At 45.5% G+C, this 27,889-nt stretch overlaps 1 protein-coding gene across 3 annotated transcripts in view; it reads right to left on the reverse strand.

Moving 5' to 3' along the window:
- Positions 1-4,458: 4,458 nt before the first annotated feature.
- The window catches only part of LOC128654737 (zinc finger protein 420), a 193,939-nt gene continuing 170,508 nt past the window's right edge, over positions 4,459-27,889 (reverse strand). For all 3 annotated transcript variants that reach the window (XM_053708834.1, XM_053708832.1, XM_053708833.1), the window contains exons 10-12: positions 18,463-18,899; positions 16,984-17,107; positions 4,459-10,392 (exon numbers count right to left, since the gene is read on the reverse strand). In XM_053708834.1, coding sequence (XP_053564809.1) covers positions 9,752-10,392; positions 16,984-17,107; positions 18,463-18,899 — 1,202 coding nt within the window. In that variant the 3' untranslated portion in view covers positions 4,459-9,751. The remainder of the gene's footprint in view (positions 10,393-16,983; positions 17,108-18,462; positions 18,900-27,889) is intronic.

Raw genomic sequence — 27,889 nt, forward strand, 5'->3', positions numbered from 1 at the left:
GCTAAAATGGCGAAACCTGAATTCTTTGCCGCTAACTTAGCTAGTTGGAAAGCGGCATCTGTGATAAAAGAATTAGCCAGCTTAAGAGCCTTAATTCTGTCCATAATGTCCTCACATGAGGTCTCCGTCTGGAGCGCATCTTCCAGCGCCTCGAACCAGAAAGCCGCTGCAGTAGTTACAGGAACAATGCACGCAATAGGCTGGAGAAGAAAACCTTGTTGAACAAAAATTTTCTTAAGTAAACCCTCTAATTTTTTATCCATAGGGTCTTTAAAAGCACAACTGTCTTCAATTGGTATGGTTGTGCGTTTAGCAAGTGAAGAAACAGCCCCCTCCACCTTAGGTACCGTCTGCCACGAGTCCCGCATGGGGTTAGATATGGGGAACATTTTCTTAAAAACAGGAGGGGAAACGAAGGGAATACCTGGTTTATCCAACTCCCTAGTAACGATATACGCAATCCTCTTAGGGACCGGGAACACATCAGTGTAAACAGGAACTTCTAGGTACTTGTCCATTTTACACAATTAATACCTCCCTGAGCAATAAGCGGAGGTGTTCTAGTTTAAATTTAAAAGCCAACGTATCTGAGTCTGTCTGAAGAGCAACCTTTCCCGAATCAGAAATTTCTCCCTCAGACAGCACATCCCTCGCCCCCCATTTCAGAGCGTTGTGAGTGTATATCGGATACGGCTACTAAAGCGTCAGAATGCTCATAATCTGTTCTTAAAACAGAGCTATCACGCTTTGCAGGTAACACAGGCAGTTTAGATAAAAATACTGAGAGGGTATTATCCATAACTGACGCCAAGTCTTGTAAGGTAAAAGAGTTAGACGCACTAGAGGTGCTAGGCTTCGCTTGAGCGGGCGTAACTGGTTGTGACACTTGGGGAGAGGTTAACGGGCTAACCTCATTACCTTCTGTCTGAGAATCATCTTGGGCCACATTTTTAAGTGCAACAATATGTTCTTTAAAGTGTATAGACATATCAGTACAAGTGAGACACATTCTGAGAGGGGGTTCCACCATGGCTTCTAAACACATTGAACAAGGATTTTCCTTGGTGTCAGACATGTTTAACAGACTAGTAGTAAGACAAACAGGCTTAGAAATATCTAACCCCATGCGGGACACTTTGCAAAAAAAACGTTACTGTGCCTTTAAGAGATAAAAAAGGGACACAATTTTCCAAAACAGTGAAAAATGCAGCAAACTTTTCGAAATTTTCACAGTATGTACCTAAAGCATTGGTAAGATTGCACAACTAGCAACAAAAATAGTAAGCTAACAACCGGTTAAAACAACTTCAGCACCTTGCCACAGCTCTGCTGTGGCCCTACCTTAGGAACCAGATTTGTGGGGAAAAAAGCTTCTTATAGGCCCTCAAACTGCAGCAGGACTCTCCATGTGAAACAGCCTGAAGATCTAGTCAGTATAACTACGCATCTGAGGCGCAAAACTAGGCCCCTCCCACCTTACTCCGGTGCTGTGAGGCCTAAAGAAATACTCCTAAGAGTTTTAATAATAGCCATGTGTGTAACAACCCCTGAAAGCAACCCAAAGGAACCTTCAAAGTGTCTCAAAAAACGTTATGTAAGCTTGCAATTCCATACTTAGTCTCTGAATAAAGCTTACCCTTCCCTCATGGGGATCTTATCAGTCTTTTCCAGCATTATCACAGTCTTGTCTAGAAATAAATGACTGAACATACCTTATTGCGGCCTAACCTGCAAACCGTTCCCCCCAAATGAAGTTTTCTTGTACTCCTCAGTCCTTTGTGGAAACAGCAGTGGATTTTAGTTACAACATGCTAAAATCATCTTCCTCCCTGCAGAAATCTTCATCACTTTTCTGCTAGAGAGTAAATAGTACACACCGGTACCATTTAAAATAACAAACTTTTGCTTGTAGAAAACAAAACTACAATTCTAACACCACATTCACTTTACCCTTCCGAGAGGGACCCTATTGCTTAGAGCCGGCAAAGAGAATGACTGGGGGGTGGAGCTAGAGGGGGAGCTATATGGACAGCTCTGCTGTGTGCTCTCTTTGCCACTTCCTGTTAGGAAGGAGAATATCCCACAAGTAAAGGATGAATCCGTGGACTGGATACACCTTACAAGAGAAACGTTTTTTATATATCATGCAAACGTTTTACATACTAAGTAATAAGAGCAAGTAACATGAATATTACCCTTTACTGCAAGCATGATGCCAGGCGTTTGTTAAATCACTGTAATCAGGCTTACCTTAAATATATAAGGCACTGTCAGCATTTTCTAGACCTTATCTCTCTAGAAAAAAATATACTGAACATACCTCAGAGCAGTTAATTCTGCAGGCCATTCCCCCAGCTGAAGTTTTCCCATACTCTTCAGTTATGTGTGAGAACAGCAGTTAACCTTAGTTACAACCTGCTAAGATCATCAAAAACCTCAGGCAGAACTCTTCTTCTAATTTCTGCCTGAGGTAAAAACAGTACAACGCTGATACCATTTAAAAATAAACTTTTTATTGAAGATAAACTACACTAAGTCACCACATATCTCTTGATACTTCCTTTCTTGTCGAGAGCTGCAAAAGAATGACTGGGAGTGGCAGTTAGGGGAGGAGCTATATAGACAGCTCTGCTGTGGGTGTCCTCTTGCAGCTTCCTGTTGGGAAGGAGAAAATCCCACAAGTAATGGATGAATCCGTAGACTGGATACACCTTACAAGAGAAAAGGGAATCAAAACACAAGCTACATGTAACATGTTGCAGGGCCTCTTGATCCATCTTTACCCCCAAATTAAATAAAAATGTCCTTATTTAATTTTTAAGTAATAATAAAAAAAAATCATCTAATGTCACTTTAAATAATAATGAAAGTTTATATTCAAAAACGCAACCGCAGAGCAGCTGCTCACTCACAACCTTAGACAGGCTCTTCACCTCAGCACTCTTTGCTGAGGTGCCTACCTGTCCTCTATACCGGATCGCACAGAAAAAGAAACCGTACGTGCGCAACCCTATCTTGCCGCCACAGAAAGCCAGCCCTCCTAATTGTGGGCATAACTAAACTGAGCTCCCGGTCGCCATTATCCTCCCTGTAGCCGTGTCATAAAAAAAAAGTATACAAAAACACATACCACCAAGACCGGAGTTAACCCGGAGCTGAGCTTCATATAACGAGTTACCTCTAACATACCAGCAACAATATCAGCAAACATGCTACTTCTCCTCAAGCCCCCAGTTCCTGCATAACTGCCATAATCCCATTAAGATAAATAGGATTGATCATATAAAAGTCCCATACAGATTTAACTGTAAAAGTGCCATATTCTCCTGACCCAAGAAAATAAAATTAGGCACTTACCTTAATTCAACACTGCCCGGCAGCAGGGTAGCTCACTTGGTTTGAGAGGCACACCTCCTCACATAGACCTGTGAAAAGCAAAGAAAGACTGAATAATCCTACTCAGGCTATCAAGACAGGGCAGCAACAACTGTTTGGGAGATGCAGTGAGGATTATACCCCACAAGTTCTCAATTGCTTAAAAGCCACCACTGCTCTACTGAAGACTGACATGGACTACGGCTAAACCCCAGGAAGAAGCAGAGCAAACTTGCTCTACTTCAAAATAATAAAATCTTGATTGAAGAATCTTCTTTCAGACACCTAAACTTTACCACCTCCTTGCTCTTAACGTAGCCAAAGAGAATGACTGGGGTTGGAGGGAAGGGAGGTGATGCTTAACAGCTTTGCTGTGGTGCTCTTTGCCTCCTCCTGCTGGTCAGAAGTGATATTCCCAATAGTAATTAGAGATGATCCGTTGACTCACTGTGTCATTAGAAAGAAAAGATTTTTTTTTTGCAGAATGTAAATACCACTTCAGTTTTTTCAAGCAAAGCTCAGCACTTTTTTAGTGTAAGCTGAGGATATAGTCAATCAAAGCTCGTGTTCACCTGTATTATTCATGTGCTCTTTTGTTACAGGTATCACAGCACTCAGCTGTAGGGAATGGAAAAGACTCAACCATCCTTATTTCCTCACACAAACCTCTGTCATCAGTATCACAGGGTCTCAAGGAACGTTGTAGCCAACACAAATGAAAGAGAATCATTTAAACATGTTTTTATAATGTGACTTAAAAACTATTTAAATTTAAAATGAAGCGAATACGGCAGTATCAGTTGTGCACTTCCTGCTCACTGGCTGACAGATACTAATTCTTATTGGATTTTTGTCCCTTTAAGCTACTAATTATCAGAAGAGAGCTTTGCTTTTGGAATATGAGCATACGCCTATGAGATTTAGGCAACTTAAAATTGTTACTTTGCTTCAAACTGGTACCAAAAGCAGCGTAAATGTAACTCCTGCATATACATTGTGGGGCGCTTTCTTTAACTACTTCTTCAATCTTTAAGAGTTCATTGGGAAACAGAAAATAAGGAAGAAATGAGAGGGAAACAGAAGTTCAATAAAATCACAGGTTCATACAATCACATGAACATAACACTTATGCTTCAAATACATTAATGTTTGTTATTGTTACAAAAGAAGACATTTGTTTTTCAAAATCATTTTTGCTTCAGCCACAGCAAAATGACAAAGAGGTGTTAACACGATTCTCCGTGTATAGTCCGTGAAGGTTAAGAAGGTTCCGTAGACCATGTAATTATTCCGTAGCAAGTCTCATGTTGGTGTAAATGAAGGTATATGGGGAAATAAAAACATAAAAACAGGATCATCCGGCCTGACCCACAGGACTATGCACTGATAGTAGCTGATCACCTACCAGAGACGCTGAAGAGTGGGAAACAACTATGTTATTGTGGGCACTGGAGAACTGGTAGGTTTTTGGGATAGCTCAATAACCATTCTTAGCAGCACTGTGTTACAATACAACGGGTTCTGTTTTACTGCAATCTAGCGCCTAGGTTTTAATTCCTTAAATAAAAGTGGATTACAAATTTACATCATCTATTTTACAGTAAAAAAACAATCTTTATATTTAACTTATTAATATGACAAAATCTTTTAAATTATTAAAACAGTGAGGTATACCAGGCTAGTGACAGCCGAGAGCCCAGTGAGGTATACCAGGCTAGTGACAGCCGAGAGCCCAGTGAGGTATACCAGGCTAGGGAGAGCCGAGAGCCCAGTGAGGTATACCAGGCTAGGGAGAGCCGAGAGCCCAGTGAGGTATACCAGGCTAGTGACAGCCGAGAGCCCAATTAGGTATACCAGGCTAGGGACAGACTAAAAGCCGAGTGAAGTATACCAGGCTAGGGACAGACTGTCAGCCCAGTGAGGTATACAAGGCTAGGGATAGCCGAGAGCCCAGTGAGGTATAACAGGCTAGGGAAAGACTGAAAGCCGAGTGAGGTATACCAGGCTAGGGACAGACTGTCAGCCCAGTGAGGTATACCAGGCTAGGGACAGCCGAGAGCCCACTGAGGTATACCAGGCTAGGGACAGCCGAGAGCCCAGTGAGGTATACCAGGCTAGGGACAGACTGTCAGCCCAGTGAGGTATACCAGGCTAGGGACAGACTGTCAGCCCAGTGAGGTATACCAGGCTAGGGACAGATTGTCAGCCCAGTGAGGTATACCAGGCTAGGGACAGATTGTCAGCCCAGTGAGGTATAACAGGCTAGTGACAGCCGAGATCCCAGTTAGGTATACCAGGCTAGTGACAGCCGAGAGCCCAGTGAGGTATACCAGGCTAGGGACAGACTAAAAGCCGAGTGAGGTATACCAGGCTAGGGACAGACTAAAAGCCGAGTGAGGTATACCAGGCTAGGGACAGACTGTCAGCCCAGTGAGGTATACCAGGCTAGGGACAGCCGAGAGCCCAGTGAGGTATACCAGGCTAGGGACAGACTGTCAGCCCAGTTAGGTATACCAGGCTAGTGACAACTGAGAGCCCAGTGAGGTATACCAGGCTAGGGACAGACTAAAAGCCGAGTGAGGTATACCAGGCTAGGGACAGACTAAAAGCCCAGTGAGGTATACCAGGCTGAGGACAGACTAAAAGCCGAGTGAGGTATACCAGGCTAGGGACAGACTGTTAACCCAGTGAGGTATAGCAGGCTAGGGACAGCCGAGAGCCCAGTGAGGTATACCAGGCTAGGGACAGACTAAAAGCCGAGTGAGGTATACCAGGCTAGGGACAGAATGTCAACCCAGTGAGGTATACCAGGCTAGGAACAGACTGTCAGCCCAGTGAGGTATACCAGGCAAGGGACAGACTGTCAGCCCAGTGAGGTATACCAGGCAAGGGACAGACTGTCAGCCCAGTGAGGTATACCAGGCTAATGACAGATTGTAAGCCCAGTTAGGTATACCAGGCTAGGGACAGACTGTTAACCCAGTGAGGTATACCAGGCTAGGGACAGACTGTCAGCCCAGTGAGGTATACCAGGCAAGGGACAGACTGTCAGCCCAGTGAGGTATACCAGGCAAGGGACATACTGTCAGCCCAGTGAGGTATACCAGGCTAGGGACTGGCTAAGAGCCCAGTGAGGTATACCAGGCTAGGGGCAGCCAAGAGCCCAGTGAGGTATACCAGGCTAGGGACTGGCTAAGAGCCCAGTGAGGTATACCAGGCTAGGGACAGACTGTTAGCCCAGTGAGGTATACCAAACTAGGGACAGACCGTCAGCCCAGTGAGGTATACCAGGCTAGGTACAGACTGTAACCCCAGTGAAGTATACCAGGCTAGGGACGGATTGTCAGCCCAGTGAGGTATACCAGGCTAGGGGACAGCTGAGAGCCTAGTGAGGTATACCAGGCTAGGGACAGACGAGAGCCTAATGAGGTATAACAGGCTAGGGACAGCCGAGAGCCCAATGAGGTATACCAGGCTAGGGACAGCCGAGAGCCCAATGAGGTATACCAGACTAGGGACAGCCGAGAGCCCAATGAGGTATACCAGACTAGGGACAGCCGAGAACCCAATGAGGTATACCAGACTAGGGACAGCCGAGAACCCAATGAGGTATACCAGGCTAGGGACAGCCGAGAACCCAATGAGGTATACCAGGCTAGGGACAGCCGAGAGCCCAGTGAAGTATACCAGGCTAGGGACAGACTGTCAGCCCAGTGAGGTATACCAGGCTAAGGACAGACTGTCAGCCCAGTGAGGTATACCAGGCTAGGGACAGACTGTCAGCCCAGTGAGGTATACCAGGCTAGGGACAGACTGTCAGCCCAGTGAGGTATACCAGGCTAGGGACAGCCGATAGCCCAGTGAGGTATACCAGGCTAGGGACAGCCGATAGCCCAGTGAGGTATACCAGGCTAGGGACTGGCTAAGAGCCCAATGAGGTATACCAGGCTAGGGACAGCCGAGAACCCATTGAGGTATACCAGGCTAGGGACAGCCGAGAGCCCAGTGAAGTATACCAGGCTAGGGACAGACTGTCAGCCCAGTTAGGTATACCAGGCTAGGGACAGATTGTCAGCTCAGTGAGGTATACCAGGCTAGGGACAGATTGTCAGCCCAGTGAGGTATACCAGGCTAGGGACAGATTGTCAGCACAGTGAGGTATACCAGGCTAGGGACAGACTGTCAGCCCAGTGAGGTATACCAGGCTAGGGACAGGCTGAAAGACCAGAGAGAGGTATACCAGGCTAGGGACAGGCTGAAAGACCAGAGAGAGGTATACCAGGCTAGGGGCAGGCTGAAAGACCAGAGAGGTATACCAGGCTATGGGACAGCTGAGAACCCAGTGAGGTATACTAGGCTAGGTACGGGCTGAAAGACCAGAGAGAGGTATACCAGGCTAGGGACAGGCTGAAAGACCAGAGAGGTATACTAGGCTAGGGACAGGCTGAAAGACCAGAGAGAGGTAAACCAGGCTAGGGACAGGCTGAAAGACCAGAGAGGTATACCAGGCTAGGGACAGATCGTCAGCCCAGTGAGGTATACCAGGCTAGGGACAGACTGTCAGCCCAGTGAGGTATACCAGGCTAGGGACAGACTGTCAGCCCGGTGAGGTATACCAGGCTAGGGACAGACTGTCAGCCCAGTGAGGTATATCAGGCTAGGGACAGACTGTCAGCCCAGTGAGGTATACCAGGCTAGGTACAGACTGTCAGCCCGGTGAGGTATACCAGGCTAGGGACAGATTGTCAGCCCAGTGAAGTATACCAGGCTAGGGACAGCCGAGAGCCCAATGAGGTATACCAGGCTAGGGACAGACTGTAACCCCAGTGAAGTATACCAGGCTAGGGACAGCCGAGAGCCCAATGAGGTATACCAGTCTAGGGACAGCTGAGAGCCTAGTGAGGTATACCAGGCTAGGGACAGCTGAGAGCCCAGTGAGGTATACCAGGCTAGGGACAGCTGAGAGCCTAGTGAGGTATACCAGGCTAGGGACAGCCGAGAGCCCAGTGAGGTATACCAGGCTAGGGAGAGCCGAGAGCCCAGCGAGGTATACCAGGCTAGGGACAGCCGAGAGCCCAATGAGGTATACCAGGCTAGGGACAGCCGAGAGCCCAATGAGGTATACCAGGCTAGGGACAGCCGAGAGCCCAATGAGGTATACCAGGCTAGGGACAGCTGAGAGCCTAGTGAGGTAAACCAGGCTAGTGACAACTGAGAGCCCAGTGAGGTATACCAGGCTAGGGACAGCCGAGAGCCCAGCGAGGTATACCAGGCTAGGGACAGCCGAGAGCCCAGTGAGGTATACCAGGCTAGGGACAGCCGAGAGCCCAGTGAGGTATAACAGGCTAGGGACAGCCGAGAGCCCAGTGAGGTATACCAGGCTAGTGACAGCTGAGAGCCCAGTGAGGTATACCAAGCTAGGGACAGGCTGAAAGACCAAAGAGGTATACCAGGTTAGGGAGAAGCTGAGAGCCCAGTGAGGTATACCAGGCTAGGGACAGACTGAAAGACCAGAGAGAGCTATACCAGGCTAGGGACAGCTGAGAGTCCAGTGAGGTATACCAGACTAGGGACAGGCTGAAAGACCAGAGAGAGCTATACCAGGCTAGTGACAGCCGAGAGCCCAGTGAGGTATACCAGGCTAGGGACAGCCGAGAGCCCAGTGAGGTATACCAGGCTAGGGACAGCCGAGAGCCCAGTGAGGTATACCAGGCTAGGGACAGCCGAGAGCCCAGTGAGGTATACCAGGCTAGGAAAATAAGGAAAACCAGAGAGATCTAGCAGGCTAAAGACAAAATAGGATAGGAAGCAGCCATAGAACAGATATTGAAACACAAGGCTGCAGTGAGTATCCCTGGGGTCAGGTAGGAAGAAGATCACACTAGATCTTAATTAATAATTTGCTAAACGTGCGCCTTTGCTAATTTAAAAATTAAATGGTTAATACAACAAATTCACTCTAAAAGCTGGTGTGATGTTTGGCAAACGTCCGATGAAAGACAGTCTGATAATGTAGCTCCGGGTGATCTGTAGGATGAGGTTGGTTTAGTGCTCAGCACATCTCACATCAGATGCCTGGCGTATGCAGGACGGTTTTATGCTGAGGATGCAACACACATTTCACAAAGTGCAAATGTGGGTCACCATCCAACTCAAAAAGTTTGGTGTCCACTGAGACAAATGAGAGTCATAAAATCAGCACCACCAGAACAGTTTATCCCTCGTGCTCTAACACAGGGGTCAGTGCCAAGTCCTGGCACAGAATCCGATCCATGCCAGCTTGCACCTACCAATGTACAAGGCACCAGGCCTCTCCGGAGGATACCTATTTACAGTAAAAGTAAATATTTCTTCACCATTCAGCTGTATTCTGCCCTCACCCTTGTGTGTATTCTACAGACACTTCTGGCACCTGCCCAACATGGACCTTTTGGTGCTTAAGCAGCTCTGATCTCCAGCGATAGCTCTTACCACACTGGTTACAAGGATACGGTCTCTCTCCCGTGTGCGTCTTTATGTGAGTGGTAAGGTGCTGCCGCTGCACAAAGCTCTTGCCACACTGCTTGCACTTGTACGGCCTCTCGCCTGTGTGGATGCGCTTATGGATGAGTAAAGATGTTCGTCTACGGAAAACTTTCCCGCATTCATTGCACAGATTTGGTTTCTCTCCAGCCAGGTGGCTTTTCTGATGCTTTAGAAGGTCAGAGTTTCGAGCAAATCGCTTATCACACTCAGTACAGCAGAAAAGCTTTTCCTTTGGAGCTCGTCTCTGGTCGAGAAAGTGCAGGCTGTGCCGAAAGCCTCGCAGATCATCAGTGGAGGTGTGCGGCTCATCCCCCTGCAGATGGTTGCTAGTGAAGTCCCTTACATCGTTGATAACACCATCATGGTCTCCTAAACTGCCTGGATCTGCACCCAACGGGATGTGGTCCTTTGAGTCCAATGAGTTTTCCAGGTCTTCTGGGTTCCTCCCGGGCAACATCTCTTTTCCGTTCTTATTGATCCAAACTTCACCAGCTGCAGCAAACAGAAAGATATAAACTTTTACTGTCAGAAGAGCTTGATCTTACACAAAAGATACAACATCAATGAATCAGACTGTGATGTATAGGTTGTTGTGTAAACATCACACAAACAAACATGAATTCTATAATAAAGCCTATATACAAAAGGGATCATAAAGAGTAATATTAATGCTTTCATAGTTAGCTTTCTAAGGGTACATTTATGAACAGTTCCCCTCTAAAACGTATTAATTGGTGCTAAGACAGCAGTATCAAGCAAATTGTCTGCAATGATCATATGATTCATAGGAAGCCAAAGCCAATATCGCCCGTTACATTTCACATTACTGCTGTCATTAAAACTATTTTACATTCATTAAAGAAAAACAGAAAAATATAAAAGTAATAGAAGCAGAAGAGAAAAACAGACGAAAATAAACACAACAGTGGAATAAAGGTACAAAAATGCAGTTTGTGTGAAAAGGTTCTGACAAATTCCTCATATCAAACTGGCACTTCTCAAGGAAGGAGGAGGTGAGAAAACACCGGGAAGAAATATAAAAAGAAGTGATATAGTTTAATTACATAAAAAAAAACAGAATTTATGTTTACCTGATAAATTTCTTTCTCCAACGGTGTGTCCGGTCCACGGCGTCATCCTTACTTGTGGGATATTCTCTTCCCCAACAGGAAATGGCAAAGAGCCCAGCAAAGCTGGTCACATGATCCCTCCTAGGCTCCGCCTACCCCAGTCATTCGACCGACGTTAAGGAGGAATAATAGCATAGGAGAAACCATATGGTACCGTGGTGACTGTAGTTAAAGAAAATAAATTATCAGACCTGATTAAAAAACCAGGGCGGGCCGTGGACCGGACACACCGTTGGAGAAAGAAATTTATCAGGTAAACATAAATTCTGTTTTCTCCAACATAGGTGTGTCCGGTCCACGGCGTCATCCTTACTTGTGGGAACCAATACCAAAGCTTTAGGACACGGATGAAGGGAGGGAGCAAATCAGGTCACCTAAATGGAAGGCACCACGGCTTGCAAAACCTTTCTCCCAAAAATAGCCTCAGAAGAAGCAAAAGTATCAAACTTGTAAAATTTGGTAAAAGTGTGCAGTGAAGACCAAGTCGCTGCCCTACATATCTGATCAACAGAAGCCTCGTTCTTGAAGGCCCATGTGGAAGCCACAGCCCTAGTGGAATGAGCCGTGATTCTTTCGGGAGGCTGCCGTCCGGCAGTCTCGTAAGCCAATCTGATGATGCTTTTAATCCAAAAAGAGAGAGAGGTAGAAGTTGCTTTTTGACCTCTCCTTTTACCTGAATAAACAACAAACAGGGAAGATGTTTGTCTAAAATCCTTTGTAGCATCTAAATAGAATTTTAGAGCGCGAACAACATCCAAATTGTGCAACAAGCGTTCCTTCTTTGAAACTGGTTTCGGACACAGAGAAGGTACGATAATCTCCTGGTTAATGTTTTTGTTAGAAACAACTTTTGGAAGAAAACCAGGTTTAGTACGTAAAACCACCTTATCTGCATGGAACACCAGATAAGGAGGAGAACACTGCAGAGCAGATAATTCTGAAACTCTTCTAGCAGAAGAAATTGCAACTAAAAACAAAACTTTCCAAGATAATAACTTAATATCAACGGAATGTAAGGGTTCAAACGGAACCCCCTGAAGAACTGAAAGAACTAAATTGAGACTCCAAGGAGGAGTCAAAGGTTTGTAAACAGGCTTGATTCTAACCAGAGCCTGAACAAAGGCTTGAACATCTGGCACAGCTGCCAGTTTTTTGTGAAGTAACACCGACAAGGCAGAAATCTGTCCCTTCAGGGAACTTGCCGATAATCCTTTTTCCAATCCTTCTTGAAGGAAGGATAGAATCCTAGGAATCTTAACCTTGTCCCAAGGGAATCCTTTAGATTCACACCAACAGATATATTTTTTCCAAATTTTGTGGTAAATCTTTCTAGTTACAGGCTTTCTGGCCTGAACAAGAGTATCGATAACAGAATCTGAGAAACCTCGCTTCGATAAAATCAAGCGTTCAATCTCCAAGCAGTCAGCTGGAGTGAAACCAGATTCGGATGTTCGAACGGACCCTGAACAAGAAGGTCTCGTCTCAAAGGTAGCTTCCAAGGTGGAGCCGATGACATATTCACCAGATCTGCATACCAAGTCCTGCGTGGCCACGCAGGAGCTATCAAGATCACCGACGCCCTCTCCTGATTGATCCTGGCTACCAGCCTGGGGATGAGAGGAAACGGCGGGAACACATAAGCTAGTTTGAAGGTCCAAGGTGCTACTAGTGCATCCACTAGAGCCGCCTTGGGATCCCTGGATCTGGACCCGTAGCAAGGAACTTTGAAGTTCTGACGAGAGGCCATCAGATCCATGTCTGGAATGCCCCAAAGTTGAGTGACTTGGGCAAAGATTTCCGGATGGAGTTCCCACTCCCCCGGATGCAATGTCTGACGACTCAGAAAATCCGCTTCCCAATTTTCCACTCCCGGGATGTGGATAGCAGACAGGTGGCAGGAGTGAGACTCCGCCCATAGAATGATCTTGGTCACTTCTTCCATCGCTAGGGAACTCCTTGTTCCCCCCTGATGGTTGATGTACGCAACAGTCGTCATGTTGTCTGATTGAAACCGTATGAACTTGGTCCTCGCTAGCTGAGGCCAAGCCTTGAGAGCATTGAATATCGCTCTCAGTTCCAGAATATTTATCGGTAGAAGAGATTCTTCCCGAGACCAAAGACCCTGAGCTTTCAGGGATCCCCAGACCGCGCCCCAGCCCATCAGACTGGCGTCGGTCGTGACAATGACCCACTCTGGTCTGTGGAATGTCATCCCTCGTGACAGGTTGTCCAGGGACAGCCACCAACGGAGTGAGTCTCTGGTCCTCTGATTTACTTGTATCTTTGGAGACAAGTCTGTATAGTCCCCATTCCACTGACTGAGCATGCACAGTTGTAATGGTCTTAGATGAATGCGCGCAAAAGGAACTATGTCCATTGCCGCTACCATCAACCCGATCACTTCCATGCACTGAGCTACGGAAGGAAGAGGAACGGAATGAAGTATTCGACAAGAGTCCAGAAGCTTTGTCTTTCTGGCCTCTGTTAGAAAAATCCTCATTTCTGAGGAGTCTATAATTGTTCCCAAGAAGGGAACCCTTGTTGACGGGGATAGAGAACTCTTTTCCACGTTCACTTTCCAGCCGTGCGATCTGAGAAAGGCCAGGACGATGTCCGTGTGAGCCTTTGCTCGAGGGAGGGACGACGCTTGAATCAGAATGTCGTCCAGGTAAGGTACTACTGCAATGCCCCTTGGTCTTAGCACAGCTAGAAGGGACCCTAGTACCTTTGTGAAAATCCTTGGAGCAGTGGCTAATCCGAAAGGAAGCGCCACGAACTGGTAATGTTTGTCCAGGAATGCAAACCTTAGGAACCGATGATGTTCCTTGTGGATAGGAATATGTAGATACGCATCCTTTAAATCCACCGTGGTCATGAATTGACCTTCCTGGATGGAAGGAAGGATAGTTCGAATGGTTTCCATCTTGAAAGATGGGACCTTGAGAAATTTGTTTAAGATCTTGAGATCTAGGATTGGTCTGAATGTTCCCTCTTTTTTGGGAACTATGAACAGATTGGAGTAGAACCCCATCCCTTGTTCTCTCAATGGAACAGGATGAATCACTCCCATTTTTAACAGGTCTTCTACGCAATGTAAGAACGCCTGTCTTTTTATGTGGTCTGAAGACAACTGAGACCTGTGGAACCTCCCCCTTGGGGGAAGTCCCTTGAATTCCAGAAGATAACCCTGGGAGACTATTTCTAGCGCCCAAGGATCCAGAACATCTCTTGCCCAAGCCTGAGCGAAGAGAGAGAGTCTGCCCCCCACCAGATCCGGTCCCGGATCGGGGGCCGATATTTCATGCTGTCTTGGTAGCAGTGGCAGGTTTCTTTGCCTGCTTTCCCTTGTTCCAGCCTTGCATTGGTCTCCAAGCTGGCTTGGCCTGAGAAGTATTACCTTCTTGCTTAGAGGACGTAGCACCTTGGGCTGGTCCGTTTTTACGAAAGGGACGAAAATTAGGTCTATTTTTTGCCTTGAAAGGCCGATCCTGAGGAAGGGCATGGCCCTTACCCCCAGTGATATCAGAGATAATCTCTTTCAAGTCAGGACCAAACAGCGTTTTCCCCTTGAAAGGAATGTTTAGTAGCTTGTTCTTGGAAGACGCATCAGCCGACCAAGATTTCAACCAAAGCGCTCTGCGCGCCACAATAGCAAACCCAGAATTCTTAGCCGCTAACTTAGCCAATTGCAAAGAGGCGTCTAGAGTGAAAGAATTAGCCAATTTGAGAGCATTGACTCTGTCCATAATCTCCTCATAAGGAGGAGAGTCACTATCGAGCACCTTAATCAGTTCATCAAACCAGAAATATGCGGCTGTAGTGACAGGGACAATGCATGAAATGGGTTGTAGAAGGTAACCCTGCTGAACAAACATCTTTTTAAGCAAACCTTCTAATTTTTTATCCATAGGATCTTTGAAAGCACAACTATCCTCTATGGGAATAGTGGTGCGTTTGTTTAAAGTAGAAACCGCTCCCTCGACCTTGGGGACTGACTGCCATAAGTCCTTTCTGGGGTCGACCATAGGAAACAATTTTTTAAATATGGGGGGAGGGACGAAAGGAATACCGGGCCTTTCCCATTCTTTATTAACAATGTCCGCCACCCGCTTGGGTATAGGAAAAGCTTCTGGGAGCCCCGGCACCTCTAGGAACTTGTCCATTTTACATAGCTTCTCTGGGATGACCAAATTTTCACAATCATCCAGAGTGGATAATACCTCCTTAAGCAAAATGCGGAGATGTTCCAATTTAAATTTAAAAGTAATCACATCAGATTCAGCCTGCTGAGAAATATTCCCTAAATCAGTAATTTCTCCCTCAGACAAAACCTCCCTGGCCCCCTCAGATTGGGTTAGGGGCCCTTCAGAGATATTAATATCAGCGTCGTCATGCTCTTCAGTAACTAAAACAGAGCATCCACGCTTACGCTGACAAGGGTTCATTTTGGCTAAAATGTTTTTGACAGAATTATCCATTACAGCCGTTAATTGTTGCATAGTAAGGAGTATTGGCGCGCTAGATGTACTAGGGGCCTCCTGAGTGGGCAAGACTCGTGTAGACGAAGGAGGGAATGATGCAGTACCATGCTTACTCCCCTCACTTGAGGAATCATCTTGGGCATCATTGTCATTATCACATAAATCACATTTATTTAAATGAATAGGAATTCTGGCTTCCCCACATTCAGAACACAGTCTATCTGGTAGTTCAGACATGTTAAACAGGCATAAACTTGATAAGAAAGTACAAAAAACGTTTTGAAATAAAACCGTTACTGTCACTTTAAATTTTAAACTGAACACATTTTATTACTGCAATTGCGAAAAAACATGAAGGAATTGTTCAAAATTCACCAAACTTTCACCACAGTGTCTTAAAGCCTTGAAAATATTGCACACCAATTTTGGAAGCTTTAACCCTTAAAATAACGGAACCGGAGCCGTTTTAAGCTTTAACCCCTTTACAGTCCCTGGTATCTGCTTTGCTGAGACCCAACCAAACCCAAGGGGAATACGATACCAAATGATGCCTTCAGAAGTCTTTTATAAGTATCAGAGCTCCTCTCACATGCGACTGCATGCCATGCCTCTCAAAAACAAGTGCGCAACACCGGCGCGAAAATGAGACTCTGCCTATGCTTTGGGAAAGCCCCTAAAGAATAAGGTGTCTAAAACAGTGCCTGCCGATATTATTATATCAAAATACCCAGAATAAATGATTCCTCAAGGCTAAATAAGTGTTAATATCAATCGATTTAGCCCAAAAAATGTCTACAGTCTAAATAAGCCCTTGTGAAGCCCTTATTTACAATCGTAATAAACATGGCTTACCGGATCCCATAGGGAAAATGACAGCTTCCAGCATTACATCGTCTTGTTAGAATGTGTCATACCTCAAGCAGCAAGGACTGCAAACTGTTCCCCCAACTGAAGTTAATGCTCTCAACAGTCCTGTGTGGAACAGCCATGGATTTTAGTTACGGTTGCTAAAATCATTTTCCTCATACAAACAGAATTCTTCATCTCTTTTCTGTTTCTGAGTAAATAGTACGTACCAGCACTATTTGAAAATAACAAACTCTTGATTGAATAATGAAAAACTACAGTTAAACACTAAAAAACTCTAAGCCATCTCCGTGGAGATGTTGCCTGTACAACGGCAAAGAGAATGACTGGGGTAGGCGGAGCCTAGGAGGGATCATGTGACCAGCTTTGCTGGGCTCTTTGCCATTTCCTGTTGGGGAAGAGAATATCCCACAAGTAAGGATGACGCCGTGGACCGGACACACCTATGTTGGAGAAAGAATATTCCCTTTTAAAATGAAATGTTGCTCACAGAGACTCATATAAAAGACTAATACAGCACCTACAGGACACTTTACTACAAGAACAACTTGTCTTACTCATGAGGATTGGGCATAATCAGACAAGCTTGTGATATTATCACTTACCCAGGGATATGAGCGATTCTGCGTTCTCCTTCATCATGTTCCTGTAAAGTTCCTTTTGCCACTCTTCCAAATCCTTCCACTCATCTGAGAAGCATACGGCAACATCATCAAAAGTAACTGCAGTCTAAAAAGCAAACATATTTAGTGTAAAGTGATTCACAAACTGACGGCCAGCCCGTCACGCAGACGCCCAGCCCGACACGCACAGCCAAAGCCGAATACAACCCGACACGCAGAGCCACAGCCGAATACGACACGCACAGCCCGACACGCACAGCCCGGCACGCAAACGCACAGACCGACACACAGGAGCCCGGCACGCACACGCCCAGCCAGACACACAGAGCCACAACCGAGTACAACCTGACACGCAGAGCCACAGCTGAATACAACCTGACACGCAGAGCCACAGCCGAATACAACCTGACGCGCACAGCCCGAGATGCAGGAGCACAGCCCGACACGCACCCCCACAGCCAGACGCGCACCCCCACAGCCCGACACGCACCCCCACAGCCCGACACGCACAGCTCGACACGCACGCGCACAGCCCGACACGCAAACGCACAGACCGACACGCAAACGCACAGACCGACACGCAAACGCACAGACCGACACGCAAACGCACAGACCGACACGCAAACGCACAGACCGACACGCAAACGCACAGACCGACACGCAAACGCACAGACCGACACGCAAACGCACAGACCGACACACAGGAGCCCGACACGCAGAGCCACAACCGAGTACAACCTGACACGCAGAGCCACAGCCGAATACAACCTGACACGCATTGCCACAGCCGATTACAACCTGACACGCAGAGCCCGACACGCAGGAGCACAGCCCGACACGCACCCCCACAGCCAGACGCGCACCCCCACAGCCCGACACGCATAGCCCAACAAGCAAAGCCACAGCCGAGTACAGCCTGACACGCAGGCACACAACCCCCCCCCCCCACACACAGAGCCACAGCCGAGTTCAACCTGACACGCACATCCACAGCCCGACACTCACACCCACAGCCAGAGACACACAGCCCGACACACACACGCACAGCCCGATACACACAGTCAGACACATACAGCCCGACACGCAGAGCCACAGCAGAGTACAACCCGACACGCACACCCCGACACGCAGAGCCACACCCTGACGTGCACAGCCCGACAGTCACATGCACAGCCTGACACGCACACAGACTGTTCTATGGCGATTTACCACTGCAGCTTCTTTTTAGCCCAATGTTTTTATCCCCTGCAGAGCATCAGCCTTTATGTTTAGCTTAGCAGTGTAGTGATAATTAGGTTTAAACTCCATATTAGATATAATATGCATATATATAAGCATAAATATGTTTTACGTTTGGAAACACTACTATGGGCACGCAGCAGATCTAGACTATATTTTTATCATTTAGTTTATACAGAGGAAACCTAATAAAGTGTCACAAGTTCTACCGTCAGCACATACCTCATCATTGTGTACCCTCTGGTGTTTGACCAGCTCGGATCTCCATCGGTAGCTCTTGCCACAGACTGAGCAGGGAAAGGGCTTCTCTCCTGTATGAGTCTTTAGGTGCGTTGTAAGGTGCTGTCTCTGAACAAAGCTCTTGCCGCACTGAGCGCACTGGTACGGCCTCTCTCCAGTGTGAATGCGCTCGTGGATAATGAGAGATGTGTTACGTCGGAAGCACTTTCCACACTGGTTACATACATATGGGCGCTCTCCAAGGTGACTCCTTTGGTGTCTCACCAAGTCTGAGCTGCGTAAGAAGCTTTTCTCACATTGTGTGCATGGGAAAAGGCGCTCCAGCGTCTTCGGCTCTGTGTCGTTACCCTTATTAGAAGTGCTCACATCTTCATTGGGTTCGCCTGTTTGTACACCATTAATAGCCTTCCAATCATCCTCTGCAAAAACAACAAAGTCTCATTATAAAGGATCACAAAAACATAATTTATACTTACCAAATAAATTCCTTTCCTTCCGGATAGGGAGAGTTCACCACTTTATTCCTTACTGTTGGGAAATACAACATCTGGCCACCAGGATGAGGCAAAGACACCCCAGCCAAAGGCTTAAATACTCCTCCCATTTCCTCAATAGCCCATTCATTCTGCTGACTCAACAAGGAAAAGTAGGAGAAACATTAGGCTATAAATGGTGCCAGAAAATAAAATAATAATAGAGGACCGCCCATAGACAAGAAAAAACGGACGGGGCCATAGACTCTCCCTATCCGTAAGGAAAGAAATTTATCTGGTAAGCATAAATTATGTCTTCCTTCCTAAGATAGGGAGAGTCCACGGCTTCATTCCTTACTGTTGGAAAAACTATACCCAAGCTTCAGAGGACACTGAATGAATAACGGGAGGGAACAAAAAGGAAGAGGCGGACCCTATTCTGAGGCCACCACAGCCTGCAAAACTTTTCTCCCGAAAGCAAAAAACATAATTTATGCTTACCTGATAAATTCCTTTCTCCTGTAGTGTGATCAGTCCACGGGTCATCATTACTTCTGGGATATTAACTCCTCCCCAACAGGAAGTGCAAGAGGATCACCCAGCAGAGCTGCTATATAGCTCCTCCCCTCTACGTCACACCCAGTCATTCGACCAAGAACCAACGAGAAAGGAGAAGCTAAAGGGTGCAGTGGTGACTGGAGTATAATTTAAAAATTTAGACCTGCCATAAAAAACAGGGCGGGCCGTGGACTGATCACACTACAGGAGAAAGGAATTTATCAGGTAAGCATAAATTATGTTTTCTCCTGTTAAGTGTGATCAGTCCACGGGTCATCATTACTTCTGGGATACCAATACCAAAGCAAAAGTACACGGATGACGGGAGGGATAGGCAGGATCTTTATACGGAAGGAACCACTGCCTGAAAAACCTTTCTCCCAAAAATAGCCTCCGAAGAAGCAAAAGTGTCAAATTTGTAAAATTTGGAAAAAGTATGAAGCGAAGACCAAGTTGCAGCCTTGCAAATCTGTTCAACAGAGGCCTCATTCTTAAAGGCCCAAGTGGAAGCCACAGCTCTAGTGGAATGAGCTGTAATTCTTTCAGGAGGCTGCTGTCCAGCAGTCTCATAGGCTAAACGTATTATGCTACGAAGCCAAAAAGAGAGAGAGGTAGCCGAAGCTTTTTGACCTCTCCTCTGACCAGAGTAAACAACAAACAGTGAAGATGTTTGTCGAAAATCTTTAGTTGCCTGTAAATAAAATTTTAGGGCACGAACTACATCTAGATTGTGCAGAAGTCGTTCCTTCTTTGAGGAAGGATTAGGACACAAGGATGGAACAACAATCTCCTGATTGATATTCCTGTTAGTGACTACCTTAGGTAAGAACCCAGGTTTAGTACGCAGAACTACCTTATCCGAGTGAAAAATCAGATAAGGAGAATCACAATGTAAGGCTGATAACTCAGAGACTCTTCGAGCCGAGGAAATAGCCATTAAAAATAGAACTTTCCAAGATAACAATTTTATATCAACGGAATGAAGGGGTTCAAACGGAACGCCCTGTAAAACGTTAAGAACAAGGTTTAAACTCCATGGCGGAGCAACATTTTTAAACACAGGCTTAATCCTGGCCAAAGCCTGACAAAAAGCCTGAACGTCTGGAACTTCAGACAGACGTTTGTGTAACAAAATGGACAGAGCTGAGATCTGTCCCTTTAAAGAACTAGCGGATAAGCCCTTTTCCAAACCCTCTTGTAGAAAAGACAATATCCTAGGAATCCTAACCTTACTCCAAGAGTAACCTTTGGATTCGCACCAATATAGGTATTTACGCCATATTTTATGATAAATCTTTCTGGTAACAGGCTTCCTAGCCTGTATCAGGGTATCAATTACTGACTCAGAGAATCCACGTTTTGATAAAATCAAGCGTTCAATCTCCAGGCAGTCAGCTTCAGAGAAATTAGATTTTGATGTTTGAAAGGACCCTGAATCAGAAGGTCCTGTCTCAGAGGCAGAGACCAAGGTGGACAGGATGACATGTCCACTAGATCTGCATACCAGGTCCTGCGAGGCCACACAGGCGCTATTAGAATTACTGATGCTCTCTCCTGTTTGATTCTGGCGATCAATCGAGGAAGCATCGGAAAGGGTGGAAACACATAAGCTCTCCCGAAGGTCCAAGGTGCTGTCAAAGCATCTACTAGGGCCGCTCCCGGATCCCTGGATCTGGACCCGTAACGAGGAAGCTTGGCGTTCTGTCGAGACGCCATGAGATCTATCTCTGGTTTGCCCCAACGTCGAAGTATTTGGGCAAAGACCTCCGGATGAAGTTCCCACTCCCCCGGATGAAAAGTCTGACGACTTAGGAAATCCGCCTCCCAGTTCTCCACTCCCGGAATGTGGATTGCTGAGAGATGGCAAGAGTGAGACTCTGCCCAACGAATTATCTTTGATACTTCCATCATCGCTAGGGAGCTTCTTGTCCCTCCTTGATGGTTGATGTAAGCTACAGTCGTGATGTTGTCCGACTGAAATCTGATGAACCCCCGAGTTGTTAACTGGGGCCAAGCCAGAAGGGCATTGAGAACTGCTCTCAATTCCAGAATGTTTATTGGCAGGAGACTCTCCTCCTGGGTCCATGATCCCTGAGCCTTCAGAGAATTCCAGACAGCGCCCCAACCTAACAGGCTGGCGTCTGTTGTTACAATTGTCCAATTTGGCCTGCTGAATGGCATCCCCTTGGACAGATGTGGCCGAGAAAGCCACCACAGAAGAGAATTTCTGGTCTCTTGATCCAGATTCAGAGTGGGGGACAAATCTGAGTAATCCCCATTCCACTGACTTAGCATGCATAATTGCAGCGGTCTGAGGTGTAGGCGTGCAAAGGGGACTATGTCCATTGCCGCTACCATTAAGCCGATCACCTCCATACATTGAGCCACTGACGGGTGTTGAATGGAATGAAGGACACGGCAGGCGTTTTGAAGTTTTGTTAACCTGTCTTCTGTCAGGTAAATCTTCATTTCTACAGAATCTATAAGAGTCCCCAAGAAGGGAACTGTTGTGAGTGGAACGAGAGAACTCTTCTTTTCGTTTACCTTCCACCCATGCGATCTTAGAAATGCCAGTACAAACTCTGTATGAGACTTGGCAGTTTGAAAGCTTGAAGCTTGAATCAGAATGTCGTCTAGGTATGGAGCTACCGAGATTCCTCGCGGTCTTAGCACCGCCAGAAGAGCCCCCAGAACCTTTGTGAAGATTCTTGGAGCCGTAGCCAACCCGAATGGAAGAGCTACAAACTGGTAATGCCTGTCTAGGAAGGCAAACCTTAGATACCGGAAATGATCTCTGTGAATCGGTATGTGAAGGTAAGCATCCTTTAAATCCACTGTGGTCATGTACTGACCCTTTTGGATCATGGGTAGGATTGTCCGAATAGTTTCCATTTTGAACGATGGAACTCTTAGGAATTTGTTTAGGATCTTTAAATCCAAGATAGGTCTGAAGGTTCCTTCTTTCTTGGGAACCACAAACAGATTTGAGTAAAACCCCTGTCCGTGTTCCGACCGCGGAACCGGATGGATCACTCCCATTAGTAAAAGATCTTGTACACAGCGTAGAAACGCCTCTTTCTTTATTTGGTTTGTTGACAACCTTGACAGATGGAATCTCCCTTTTGGGGGAGAGGATTTGAAGTCCAGAAGATATCCCTGAGATATGATCTCTAACGCCCAGGGATCCTGGACATCTCTTGCCCAAGCCTGGGCGAAGAGAGAAAGTCTGCCCCCCACTAGATCCGTTCCCGGATCGGGGACCCTCAATTCATGCTGTCTTAGGGGCAGCAGCAGGTTTTCTGGCCTGCTTGCCCTTGTTCCAGGACTGGTTAGGTCTCCAGCCTTGTCTGTAGCGAGCAACAGCTCCTTCCTGTTTTGGTGCAGAGGAAGTTGATGCTGCTCCTGTCTTGAAATTACGAAAGGAACGAAAATTAGACTGTCTAGCCTTCGGCTTGGCTCTGTCTTGAGGCAGGGCGTGGCCTTTACCTCCTGTAATGTCAGCGATAATTTCCTTCAAACCGGGCCCGAATAAGGTCTGCCCTTTGAAAGGTATGTTGAGTAACTTAGATTTAGAAGTAACATCAGCTGACCAGGATTTTAGCCACAGTGCTCTGCGTGCCTGAATGGCGAATCCGGAATTCTTAGCCGTAAGTTTAGTTAAATGTACAACGGCATCAGAAACAAATGAATTAGCTAGCTTAAGTGTTTTAAGCTTGTTTGAAATTTCCTCTATAGTTATTGAGTCAAGAGTCTCTTCCAGGGACTCGGACCAAAAGGCTGATGCGGCCGTGACAGACGCAATACATGCAAGAGGTTGCAATATAAAACCTTGTTGAACAAACATTTTCTTAAGGTAACCTTCTAATCTTTTATCCATTGGATCAGAAAAAGCACAGCTATCCTCCACCGGGATAGTGGTACGCTTAGCCAGCGTCGAAACCGCTCCCTCCACCTTAGGGATCGTCTGCCATAAGTCCCGTGTGGTGGCGTCTATTGGAAACATTTTCCTAAATACAGGAGGGGGGGAAAAGGGCACACCGGGCCTATCCCACTCCTTAGTAATTATCTCTGTAAGCCTCTTAGGTATAGGAAATACGTCAGTACTCACCGGTACCGCATAGTATCTATCCAGCCTACATAATTTCTCTGGAATTGCAACGGTGTTACAATCATTCAGAGCCGCTAATACCTCCCCTAACAGTACGCGGAGGTTTTCAAGCTTAAACTTAAAATTAGAAATGTCTGAATCCACTCTAATGGGATCAGAACCGTCACCTGCAGATTGAAGCTCTCCGTCCTCATGTTCTGCATACTGTGACGCAGTATCTGACATGGCCCTATTATTATCAGCGCACTCTGTTCTCATCCCAGAGTGATCACGCTTCCCTCTAAGTTCTGGTAATTTAGACAAAACTTCAGTCATAACATTAGCCATGTCCTGCAATGTGATTTGTAATGGCCGCCCTGAAGTACTCGGCGTTACCATATCACGCACCTCCCGAGCGGGAGATGCAGGTACTGACACGTGAGGGGAGTTAGTCGGCATAACTTTCCTCTAGTTGTCTGGTGAATGCTGTACAGATTGACTTTTATTTAAAGTAGCATCAATACAATTAGTACATAAATTTCTATTGGGCTCCACTTTGGCTTTAGCACATATAGCACAGAGATATTCCTCTGAGTCAGACATGTTTAACACACTAGCAAATAACCAGCAAACTTGGAAATACTTTTCAATTCACTTTTATATATAGTATGGAAAAAACGCACTGTGCCTTTAAGAAGCACAGAAGATATGACAGTTGAGTACAATAAAACAGATAATTTTATGAAAACAAACTTTTTTCTCAGTAAAAATACAATTTTAGCAAAGGATTGCTCCCATTAGTAATGGATAACTAGCCCTTTAATAGCAGAAAAAAAGTACAGAATGTAACGTTTTTTATCACAGTCAAGCACAATCTCACAGGTCTGCTGTGAGTGATTACCTCCCTCAAAATAACTTTTGAAGACCCCTGAGCTCTGTAGAGACGAACCGGATCATGCAGGGAAGAAGAACAGACTTGTGACTGAATTTTTGATGCGTAGTAAAAGCGCCAAATTCAGCCCCTATCCTCACACACAACAGTGAGGGAGATCAGTAAACTGTCATAAATCAAACAAAATGCCCGCCAAGTGGATAAAACTAATGCCCAAATAAGTTTTCACCCAGTACCTCAGAAATATAAACGATTTCACATGCCAGCAAAAAACGTTTAACATCAATAAATGTATTTGTCATAAAAAGCCTGCTGCAAGCCGTTTTTACTGCAAAATAGGCTAAAGCTTTATGTAAACAGTATTATTTCAGTGAAATGCCATTCCCCAGAATACTGAAGTGAAAATATACATACATGACAGCCTGATACCAGTTGCTACTACTGCATTTAAGGCTGAACTTACTTTATATAGGTATTTGCAGTATTTTCTAGTCAATTCCATTCTCAGAAAATAATATGCTGCAACATACCTCTTTGCAGGTGAACCTGCCCGCTGTCCCCTGATCTGAAGTTTACCTCACTCCTCAGATGGCCGAGAACAGCAACATGATCTTAACTACTCCGGTTAAAATCATACAGAAAAACTCAGGTAGACTCTTCTTCAAATTCTCCCTGAGAAGGAACAACACACTCCGGTGCTGTTTTAAAATAACAAACTTTTGATTGAAGTTATAAAAACTAAGTAAAATCACCACAGTCCTCTCACACATCCTATCTATTAGTTGGATGCAAGAGAATGACTGGGTGTGACGTAGAGGGGAGGAGCTATATAGCAGCTCTGCTGGGTGATCCTCTTGCACTTCCTGTTGGGGAGGAGTTAATATCCCAGAAGTAATGATGACCCGTGGACTGATCACACTTAACAGGAGAAACATCAAACTCGTAAAATTTTGAAAAAGTGTGTAAGGAGGACCAAGTAGCCGCCAAATCTGATCCATTGAGGCTTCTTTCCTAAAGGCCCAAGAGGAAGCCACTGCTCTAGTGGAATGAGCCGTTATCCTCTCAGAAGGACTATGTCCCGCTGTCTAGTAAGCTAAGCGGGACAGATAGGGAAGTCGAAGTTGCCTTCTGCCCCTTACGCTTCCACGAATAGACAACAAACAGAGGAAGATGGTCTAAACTCCTTAGTAGCCTAAAAGATAGAACTTCAAGGCGCGAACCACAACCAAATTGTGAAGTAAGCGTTCCTTCGATGAAGGAGGATTAGGACACAAGGAAGGAACCACAATCTCCTGATTGATGTTGCGATCTGACAACCTTAGGAAGAAAACCTAATTTAGTACGTAAAACTGCCTTATCTGCATGAAAAATCGGATAAGGGGGCTCACATTGCAAAGCAGAGATCTCAGAAACTCTGTGTGCAGAGGCAATAGCCAATAAAAAGAGAACCTTCCAAGATAACAATTTAATGTCAACGGAATGCAGAGGCTCAAACGGAACCTGTTGCAAAACCCGAAAAACAAGATTTAGGTTCCAAGGAGGAGACCCAGATCTAAACACAGGTCTGATCCTAATCAGAGCCTTAACAAAGGACTGTACGTCTGGAAGTTCAGTCAGTCTCTTGTGCAATAAAACCGAAAGGGCCGAAATCTGTCTCCTCAGGGAACTAGCCGAAAGGCCCTTCTTCAGTCCATCCTGGAGAAAAGATAAGATCCTGGCAACCTTAACTCTGTGCCAGGAAAAAAAGGGGGTTAAGAGTGGGAGCGCTGGGCTAAATAACACCTATGTCTCACCTTTAGCTATCCTCTTCCTGGATCGATGGGATTTAAAGAAAGGCACAAATTGTTTAAAAAGTGAGGTGCTGCTCAAAGCACTAGGGGTTAAAATCAGGGAGTACAAGATATTAATGAAACTTATATTGGAAAAATACCGTAATGTCTATAGTCTTTACAAATATTAGGAGCCAAAATCTCATGGCACTTAAAAATGCAATTTAATCACAAAAAAGGTAATCAATATAAAACAAATTTTATATCATAGTGCAGAATAATCTAATAAATATCTAATTATTTAAAAACAAAATTTGAATGTTGAATAAATTATGTAAATAAGAAAGTGTTGCAACATTATAATAAATACACTGATATTTTCACATAAAAAGCATCATAAAAGAGTTAACATTGGTAATATCATAACACGGTCTTTACAAAAGCAAAGGATGCAACATGTATTTCAATCAAGAGCATAAATCCTGCCTAAAGGTGTGAAATCATCCAAAATGATAATTTTCTTCTCTTTAAAAAAAAAAATATGTATTGAGACCACAGGTAGATTATTATCCACTATGATATAAAAAAAAAATTATATTGATTACATTTTTTTATGATTAAATTGCATTTTTAGGTACCATCAGATTTGGGCTCCTAATATTTGTAAAGACTATAAGCATTACGATATTTTTCCCATATAAGTTTAATATCTTGTACTCCCTGATTTTAACCCCTAGCGCTTTTAGTAGTGCCTCACTTTTTAAATAATTTGTGCCTTTCTGTGCCAGGAAAAACCACGCTCTTCACACCAGAATAAGTAGGTCCTCCACACCTTGTGGTAGATACGCTGAGTAACTGGTTTACGAGCTTGAATAAGAGTATCAATGACACCCTCAGAAAAACCTCTCTTGGCTAAGACTAAGCGTTCAATCTCCATGCAGCCTCAGAGAATCTAGATTTTACTGAACAAATGGACCTTGTATCAGCAGGTCTCTGCGACAAGGTAACTCCCATGGAGGAGATGAGGGCATCCCCACCAGATCCGCAAACCATGTCCTTCCCGGCCACGATGGAGCAATCAGGATTACTGATACCCGCTCCTGCTAGATGCGGGCCACCACTCGAGGAAGAAGCGGTAATGGAGGAAAAAGATATAGGAGTTTGAACCTCCAGGGCACTGCTAGTGCATCTATTAGATCCGCTTGGGGATCCCTCGACCCATACCTGGGTAGCTTGGTATTGAGACGGGACGCCATAAGATCTCCGGCGTCCGCAACTTGATGCATATCTCTGCAAACACCTCGGGATGGAGAGACCATTCCCCTAGATGGAAGGATTGTCTGCTGAGCAAACCCATCTCCCAGTTGTCCACACCTGGAATGTGGATCGCTGACAGCAAACAGCTGTGGGCCTCCGCCCACTCCAGAATCTGAGATACTTCCTTCATCGCCAAGGAACTTCTCGTTCTCCCCTGATGGTTGATGTAAGCCACTAAGGTTATATTGTCTGATTGGAATCTGATAAACTGGGACAAACCCAGAAGTGGCCAAGCCTTCAAGAGCCTGAAGATTGCCCGTAGTTCAAAAATATTGATTGGGAGGGAGGACTCCTCTTGAGTACACAACCCCTC

Source organism: Bombina bombina, chromosome 3 (assembly GCF_027579735.1).
Source record: "Bombina bombina isolate aBomBom1 chromosome 3, aBomBom1.pri, whole genome shotgun sequence".
In the NCBI taxonomy this organism is placed as follows: domain Eukaryota; kingdom Metazoa; phylum Chordata; class Amphibia; order Anura; family Bombinatoridae; genus Bombina; species Bombina bombina.